Genomic DNA, 9167 nt, shown 5'->3' with positions numbered 1-9167 from the left:
ATTTTTTCTTGTAATTACCACAGGTTAAAAATTAAGGACCTACGTATCAATGCGTAAACTGGAGTGCGTGATGTTTCTATAAAAGGACGCATTTTTCTTCTTTTGGCCAAGAAGAAGGGAAGAGTTGCCCAATTCATTTTTTTTTATACTAAAAGAAATAAATAAACCATCAAACAATTACCTTACTAAAACAAAAAACGTTTTATATAAAAGTTTAGAATGCTAAACGAAACGCAGAACAATAGTTTGATTTTACTCTGTGCCCTCACAGCTGACATTGACAGTTAGTTAGATAGGTAAAATTGACAAGGTCTTGTATTTCAACATTACAACAATCAATTTACAAATAAATACGTGAAAAGTGTTGTGGAAGTTATGGCGTTGAGTTTTTTTAATGAAAGTGAGGCACCGCGGGACTTCCGAGTGTCGTCCACGGAGAGTGATGGCCATTACAAGAAGTGTCTTCTTTGTTACACCGTGAAAAAGAACTTCTACTGTTCGGATTGCGTCAGGGCGGGCAATTTTGTTCACTCCTCGATGCCTTACGCAGACAGGTACGTTATATTACCTTTATTAGTCTGCAGTGTCAATAAACTTCTATATTTATCACAATGAACTATCGGAGCATTGACGTTGAATGATGTTTTCGATAGCAAAATAGATGGACTTAAACGCATTTGACTCACCATATGCGTCGAATTTATACGTAAACAACGCGGAAATGCTGTTTACTGTTATTGACTACGTTGAGATAAGCAAGACGTACAATATTTGCGACAGAAAAGGCTTGAGAACTGTCATTGTTATGGTGACATACATTATTGGATTAGTGTTTACAAACTTATATAACCTTGAATAGTAAATGGTGTCGTAGTTATTACGTTTGTTGGCTCATCTCTGTGACTCAGCATTGAATAACTTAAACTTAACTTTCTTTAGTACTAAACTTTTGCAAGCTCTTTGTATTGTTTGAAGACTTTTTATGACTTATTTTTTTGTCACATGCATTTATTTACATTTTTGTCTATAAAATGTTAACTCATGTAACTACCAAACATTTATTTATAATAATAATTGACAAAATTCATATATTTATAATTGAAAAAAATAATTCATCAACAGATACGCAGAAAAACAAGCAAAACTACTCCGTATGAAAGTTAACCGCAAACACATACTAGATAGATGTGAAAAATTATTAGCATCAAAACTGAAGAAAGACACATTATTAACAGAAGCTAAACAGTCCCGAGATAACCTGGATCTCCTAAGACTAGCGATTGAACAGAGACGTAGCAACATTGAAGAGAAGCGGAGACAACTTGCGGAACTCCGAAGTCATAATAATGAGTTGATGCTGAAGCTTCCTCGGTATCAGAAACGTGTGACGAGCCTCGGGAAACATGCTCAGATACAGAGGATGGAGTTGGAGAACAAAGTCAGCACGTACAATGAACAGGCAGAGTCGTTGGCAGCTTTACGCAGATCACGTATACGGCAGCTCACAAAGTATATATTCCCGGTGTATATGACGTATGATACTAGGTAAGTTGACATGCTAGTTATCATAGCTAGAATTACTACATATTTACATCAATGAATTACTGAAATGAATAATGGACACTTCGGTTGTAAAAGTTTACATTCCATGTTTCCAAATGCATATCCTTTTTAAAATTCCAGCAAAACATCTAAAAAAAAATATAATGCATAATTTACAGAATTCTATCATTCAGGTCTGTTGCATTTACTTTGTAAAACTAAAGTTATTTTTAATCTTATAATCAATGTTATCTAATTGGGGCACTAATGTTTGAGTGATAAGAATATAAGATATTGTATTTTATCCTTACACTGATCATCCATTATGGCATATTTTGGTTTTCATTACCTACTTCTAGTCTTAAAGAAAACATTACAACATAATTAGATGTTTCATAACACAATGATTAGCAGAGCAAAAATATAAAAATTACACAATGCAAAAACATTATCAATGCGAAATTATGCATAAGCTTTTCAACTTCTTCTGTTACATCAACATTTTTCTTACTCCAAAATAAACCTATGCCATGACTACTGGTTGCCAGTCAGCTAGTTGTGGGTCCTCCTATAGCAGTACTGTGGTGATTCCAGTGAGAGTATAGAGGACATGGAGTTCATAGGCGAGGACACGGAGGAGGAGCCCCCCAAGCGGCCGCAGCTGCACATCGTGGCGCCCTGGATCCACACCGACGGCGACTTCTCGCAGGTGCACGAGTGGCGTGAGTTACCACTATTTTATTACGGTCTTAAACAAATGTCCCGTGAAGTGTGTCGGGGGATAGCTGTTCTTAAATCTCTGATGTTATTTTGTTTCCAGTTAGTAAGAAGGTTGTGCATCGGACTTTACATTGTGTTCGAAATCCATAATTTTAACCTTAGATGAGTAGAGAGTAAGCATACAATCAAACATTGAGAGTCGAGAAGTTGGAGTCGAGATATGACTCGTTTACAGTCGTTTATGTTATGTTTTGTAGGTATTTCTAAATTACCTGAAATAAGAGGACAAATGAATACAATATCTTTGTTTCTGTATAGTGCGTCAGGACGCGGAGCTGGCGGGCTGCCTGTCGGGCGCGGGCGTGGGGCGGGCGGCGCGCGTGGTGGCGGCGCTGGCGCTGTGTGCGCAGCTGCTGGCGCTGCTCGCCTGGGCGCTCGACGCCAGGCTGCCGCACACCATCTCGCTCAAGTACGTACCCAGCACCAACAGTCTTTTTACTGTCTAATTGCGTATTTCTTGAAACATGCACTGTTGTTAAATCTTTTTGAATGGTCCACGTGAAAGAATACCTACAAATAAGTACAAGACATACATAGAAGTCGGACAAAACAATTTGTACCTGAAAACTGACATCATTATAAACATTTGACGTAAAGCAATGCAATGCACGCAGAATGTTATCGTGATTAATTCACTTCCCGGAAATACTTGATTTGCTTAACGTTATTTATTAAAAACAGTTTGCTATCAAGTTATTATTTTTGCGAGCTTCCTATTCCTGGTTTTTAGATTTAACAGCAATACAGTTTTAAATTCGTCACTTCAGGTCTTCAGCGGATATACGGATATAATATAGCGTATTACGAAACCACTCGGGTGAGCCTTAAATTACATCGATCCATTTAATCTAATTAACAACTGAAAAACACAAACCAGATTTCCTTACGTCGAATATTCACAGTAGAAACTAAATAAGGCTTCGCTCACACAAGCCTCCATAGCTCAGGGGTTAGAGCACTGGTCTTGTAAACCAGGGGTCGAGAGTTCAAATCTCTCTGGAGGCATCGTTCACTGATTCTTTTTTCAGTTTTTGTGAGAACAGAACATATTTTTGTTTTTTATGTATTTTTTGTCCGAACCGACTTAAGATTTGATTTCTTTCAAACGTAAATATTATCAAGTAGTTCCATGCGAAACAATACACAGCATTCTAAACATTTTATTTTATAGAAGACTCCCGTGGGAGCTACTGCCCGCACCGGAATAAAATATAGCCTATTTTACTCGCAGATAATATAGCTTTCTAACGGTGAAAGAGTATTTAAGATCGGTCCAGTAGTTTTTAAGTTTATCCATTACAACCAAACAAATAAACAAACAAACAAAGTTTTCCTCTTTATAATATTAGTGTAGATATTTCCCCTCAAACGGTATTCCATGGTGCATTCAAGCGGGTGGTTCTCCCTGCTCAGTAAGATCTGCTTACCAAGCTTTTGACTGATATTAGTAGGTTTAATCACGTCATGATCTGATTGCCAGTCTGTATTCCAAATTCAAAACAAAAACATCCTAAAAAGTTTTCATTTTGAACATCTCTTCAACCCTACTCATTTCTTTCGGACTTTCATTTGCCTAGGTACCTACTGACAGCAAAGTAGTTTTACACACCGAATCTAAATCAGATTGGTATTTTTACTGTGAGAGCGTCGAACAGATTATTTCCTCCATAAAAAACTACTCTCTAAACTCCAAAATGTAGCTCTTTTTGGCGTAAGAAACATCGTAGGCGCCAATGGCATAAGATGCTAAATAATGCTCTTCCATCATGAGCCTCCATAGCTCAGGGGTTAGAGCACTGGTCTTGTAAACCAGGGGTCGAGAGTTCAAATCTCTCTGGAGGCATCGTGCCAACACAACTTTTTATAAAATCTTAGAAATTTTGCGATAATAGTTGTGTTATTTATTTTAATACTTTGTTTGATTTTACGTTTTTTCTGTAGATATTGTTGTGAAGTTAAAAGTTTTATCAGTGTTCACTAATGTAGCTACTTAGTCAGTTTAGTGAATCACAATGAGGTCATCGCCCTATACGGATTGTATTAGCCGATAATGGTTAAAAGACTGTGTAAATATTGCAAACTGGGTTATTGTTTAATTAGGTGCGGGTTTTAAACAAAAGTAATGTTTAACAGCTATAATAATGTTGAAAAGTCGCGTTTTGTTACTCTGTATCGCGCTGTTCTGAACTGTAAGATCAGCCCTTTGCTGAGACACTTTGGATGATCTGAGAGCTAGTGTAATTGAATCTGGGAAAGAATTTAAAAAAATTCAATTAAATAAGAAGCATCAGATTAATAAAATCAGACGATTTAGAATAGCATGCGAAAAGTATTATATATGTTTAAAATTGGACAAATGGTGTAGATTAGTTTATTGAGTTAATTGAATCTCCTTAGTTAAACCCTAAAACACAAAAAAGCTATTTCTCCTTTGATTACCATCCTCTTCAGCAAAAGAACATAGATCAACAAAGTCAGTTCATAAGAAGTGCTATGCGAGTGACAATTACTCCAAGCTATAATGACAATTTTCTAGGATGATTGTCCTTATAGCTTGGAGTAATTAATCTTCTACGATGATTCTCCGTAGCGAGTACTGCAACTGGCGCGTGTCAGCGAGCGGCGTGTCGTGGCGCGCGCGCCGCCTCAGCGCCGCCGGCGCCGCGCTGTGCGCCCGCGCCGCGCTGCCGCCGCCACACACGCACGCCGCGTCCGCGCCACACGCCGCACACGCCACGCCCGCGCCACCGCACGCGCTCGCCGCGCTGCACACGCTAGTGCGAGCTGCGAACACTGATGACCCCATGCTTGGCAGGTTAGAGCTTGACCTAGTTTATCACCTTCCTTGTCATCATCCTCCGAGCCTTTTCCCAATCATGTTGGGGTCGGCTTCCAGTCTAACCGGATTCAGCTGAGTACCAGTGCTTTACAAGAAGCGACTGCCTATCTGACCTCCTCAACCCAGTAACCCGGGCAACCCGATACCCCTTGGTTAGACTGGTGTCAGACTTACTGGCTTCTGACTACCCGTAACGACTGCCAAGGATGTTCAATGACAGCCGGGACCTACAGTTTAACGTGCCATCCGAAACACAGCCAATGGTGTCTAAGATATACTTAGAAAGTACTTACAAACTTAGAAAAGTTGCATTGGTACTTGCCTGACCTGGGATCTAACCCGCGCCCTCGTACTTGAGGTTGGTCCTTTACCCACTAGGCCACCACGACTTCAACCTATCACCTTCCTTGTCACTTTCCTAATTTTGTTGTAATGTGGATTCGAGACCCTTACAAGCTTTTCTTCTTCCGTGTCAACGTGATATGATCTCAAAATAAACAACAACGAGCATAGCGCCCTTCGCCTTATTCTACCTTTCTCCATCTTCAATACCTCCGTCCATGTTTATGCGTAAGACCTGGTTCTTTGTCCTGGTCGGCTAACCTGTTAGTCCCAGGCCGGCAAACAATTTTTTTTGACTTTGTGAGTGCCTTTCTTACGATGAGTCCGACAAACTCTAGCCGGCCTGGGGGACTAATAATGTATCTTAATCCATTGATACCCAGGGAACTAACCTGCAAGTTATCTTAATCCTTTGATACCCAGGGTGGAGTCATGGATGAGCAGCTGCGAGGCGGCGGTGCAGTCTGTGTGGGCGGACGCGGTGGCGGCGCTCGGCGACCTCGACGCCGACGACACAGAGCCGCCGGAGCATCTGCACTGGCCAGAGACCATGGAGGTATATGCTTTTGGTCGAACTTACCTAGTTCTTTGTCAAAGGAAATTCGAACTTATCTCGTAAGAATAAGAAACAAAATCCGATAAGACCAAGAAAATAATTCAGCTAGGTATCATGCAGACTATAACCACAGATTATATAATAGTTACTACGTAACAGATAAATCACTCCATACAAAAAAGTCCATACCTACTGTTATAAGCACCTACAAGTTCCCCAACTACCTACAAATTCCTAGCTGCGTTATAAAATGAACCCTAAAAGCTCTAGCGCTTGATTGTTATTCCAATGCGATAGCGCACAGTTCAGTGACCGCAACCGTACCGTGGCCGTGCTTAGGGTTGCTTCTTACAATTTATTAAATTAGGAAAACAAAGTTACGCTTATTTTAAGATAGCCTTTTTTTTAAACTGAGTTTTTAAATAAAAAGTAATATCAAGAATATTTTTCTTTAGTTAACTATTGCATTGCCTACTAAAATGGAGTATGGGTACATATTACTAAATATTACCTAATACGTAAGCATAGGTAAGTATCTACTTAAGTAAAGCTTTCGTCAAAATCAAAGGCGGTTTCCAACTATTTTTCGAGCACAAGTGCCATACCCCATATGGTACAACTCCGTCGAGTGTTGATACATACCTAAAATTGGTTTCTGCGTAGCGACACGCGTAATGTTCCGAGTCGTCATTAAGTTGGACCAGAACTATATACCTACTTACACTCGAGATGTGTTTTGAGCTACAAAACTCACAATACAGTTCATATAACTAAGTAGGTATCTAAAATAAAACAAGTACCTAATGATCTCTGTTGTTAAAATCATAAAGTATTAATTTATTAAAAAAAATAGAATTACTAGATAAGTTCATAAATATAAAATGTTTCCAACAATAAACCAACACAACTCAAAATAATCCATCAGTTTGTTAGGTAGCTTAAAAAAACGAATAAATACCAACAACAGCATAACATGCCACGAAATAAAAATAATAATATTGGAACGCGCGCGGCGCGTGTGACTGTTGAAAGCCCTGAGCCGCGTGGGGCTACCGGTAACCAAAGAGTAAAGTTATATATAGGGAAAAGAGAGCCCTCTTACGTGATAATCTTGCAAACCAATTTGACAATGCGCCATCTCTCTCTAAATTGGCCCCGAACTACCTACATAGCTATAGCTATAAAAATATATATGCATCACATTCATAAAATTTTTTTAGGGAACTATATTTTTTGTCACCAAAATTTATATTTGTCATCAAGTTGTATCACCTAATAAATAGATCTATCGCCACGAAATATTTTCGTTCTCAGATAAACAAAGAGTGTTCCCAGGTATGAATTACCAAATTATTGTTAATATAACGTGTAAAATATGAGATGGATTACCAATAAAATTGTGGTGCATTACATGAATATAAACTTCGTTCTTATATTAATAGTTTTATTACTGAAATAATAGCTTGGTGCTCAAAATGGTAGATCTGTCACCAAATAAATCGATTAATCGATCCCTGACTGCGACTCCTTTTTATTTGTTATTTTGTCACCAATACAGTTGTTATATTTTATTTCGTTCAGTTATTAAAATAATGTATTCGTTACCAATTTAATACATCAGTTTATAATTTTAATGAAAATATGTTCAAAGGTAAGAGAAATGAAGGGAGACAAATTGGCGCGCTTTCGGGCCTCAACCAATGGGTTGTAGGTTGGTTGTAGGTACGATCATACGATGCGCGGCGCGGGCAGCGAGATGCAAGTTTACTTCATTCGCGATGATTACCGGATTACCCATACGCTTAAAGCTGGCCAACCCCCACCAGAAGCAAAAAATTTACTTATCGGCCAGAAAAGAAAAAGGGGGCGCCCTTCAAAATCCAAACCAGCGCTGATTACTCAGTGATTGTTATTTTTAACAATAAATATTGATTATTTTGACTTTAATTAAGTGTTTTATTTACTATTCAGCTAGAAAAATTTAAATATACATATTTATACTACCTGTGGAAATTAAGACCCTTGGGGGAGGCACATCGCCAGTTAAGTAGTAGACTCTTTTGGTTGAAAGGATGATGACAACCACCCTACATTTTTAGACCTTCATGAAATTTATATAGTGATATAATATATGATTTATTGGTGATCTCTTTAAATTAGTTTGCTTAAATACTACTAGGACAAACCTATTATAATACATACAAAACCATTTATTTGGTACTTGACCCCATATCTCCATGATTTTCGGTAATTTATTGTGGAATTGAATTTATATTGTTTGGTGACTACATTTGGTGACAAACCTACTATTTTGAGGGCAAACCCTATTATTTAGGAAACACAAAATGAATTAAATTGGTGACAGCTTAAATCATACCCATTTTTTTATTTGTATTTGTTAACTACCAGATTGAGGAGTTGAGCTGCACCCCGCCGACGCCTGCGCCGGCGCCGTCGCTGCTGACGTCATTCGCCTCCATGTGGCGCGTCTTCAAGTGACACGCACACACACACACACACACACACACACACCAAACACATGCATACACACACACACTCACACAGGCGTCCCTGGTGGTCGACTCACACACACATACACACATTGGCTACATAATAAGAACGTAGCTCTGCTGTCGTTCACATAACGTTCAGCTTACTATAAAATCCCGTCTAAATAACTCTTAATTGTGATAGAAAGTATTTTCAATTGACACCTTTTATCATGCACTTTAATGCTAAACTTTCAATTATTGTGTTTTTTTGCTTCTCGGAATAATAATTGGCTTTTGGCTATAAATTTTAATTGTTTACGATGAAACTCGCTATTTTAAATAAATAAATATGAAGATATCTTGTTTGTGGAATGTGCAATAGTAGACACATTGAATTCAAATTCTAGTATTAAGCAGGTTGTGTCAACTGTATTGTTACTCTCATCGAATTATTGACAAATTAATATTTTCTTTTTTTATATTTTTGTGCATTATTGACATGAATAAATACAATATAGTTTTATATTACATTGCGTTTTCTTTTAAGAAGAACCTTTTCTAGTAAATTATTTTTTAATTAAGTTTGCGTGATAAATAAAACAACAATTAACAAAAC

General features: G+C 38.1%; 1 protein-coding gene and 2 non-coding genes across 4 annotated transcripts; all 3 read left to right on the top strand.

Annotated features, from left to right (window-relative positions):
* The first annotated feature begins 257 nt into the window (after window positions 1-257).
* Window positions 258-9079, top strand: LOC110377003 (beclin 1-associated autophagy-related key regulator). 2 transcript variants are annotated; one of them, XM_064035265.1, is made up of 7 exons: window positions 262-554; window positions 1123-1545; window positions 2137-2264; window positions 2581-2731; window positions 4913-5137; window positions 5927-6059; window positions 8469-9079. In XM_064035265.1, the coding sequence occupies exons 1-7, from the start codon at window positions 376-378 to the stop codon at window positions 8556-8558; spliced, it is 1329 nt and encodes a 442-aa protein (XP_063891335.1). In that variant the 5' UTR covers window positions 262-375; the 3' UTR covers window positions 8559-9079. The 2 variants fall into 2 exon arrangements, with proteins under 2 accessions (XP_063891336.1, XP_063891335.1); XM_064035266.1 differs by lacking the exon at window positions 1123-1545 and having other exon boundaries at window positions 258-554.
* On the top strand, window positions 3255-3327 carry Trnat-ugu (transfer RNA threonine (anticodon UGU)). The gene has a single exon. It is a non-coding gene; the product is annotated as a tRNA-Thr (tRNA).
* Window positions 4093-4165, top strand: Trnat-ugu (transfer RNA threonine (anticodon UGU)). The gene has a single exon. It is a non-coding gene; the product is annotated as a tRNA-Thr (tRNA).
* Window positions 9080-9167: the final 88 nt, after the last annotated feature.

Source organism: Helicoverpa armigera, chromosome 6, assembly GCF_030705265.1.
Source record: "Helicoverpa armigera isolate CAAS_96S chromosome 6, ASM3070526v1, whole genome shotgun sequence".
NCBI lineage: Eukaryota > Metazoa > Arthropoda > Insecta > Lepidoptera > Noctuidae > Helicoverpa > Helicoverpa armigera.
Note: the sequence above shows the minus strand (reverse complement) of the source record. Positions and strands in the feature narration are given on the sequence as shown.

What these genes read in the sequence shown, in the direction of transcription:
- LOC110377003 (XM_064035265.1), top strand. Translation starts at nt 376, where the DNA reads ATGGCGTTGAGTTTTTTTAATGAAAGTGAGGCACCGCGGGACTTCCGA. An exon ending in CTCGCAGGTGCACGAGTGGC is followed by an intron (nt 2,265 to 2,580) that starts GTGAGTTACCAC and finishes GTTTCTGTATAG; the next exon opens with TGCGTCAGGACGCGGAGCTG. An exon ending in GATGACCCCATGCTTGGCAG is followed by an intron (nt 5,138 to 5,926) that starts GTTAGAGCTTGA and finishes TTTGATACCCAG; the next exon opens with GGTGGAGTCATGGATGAGCA.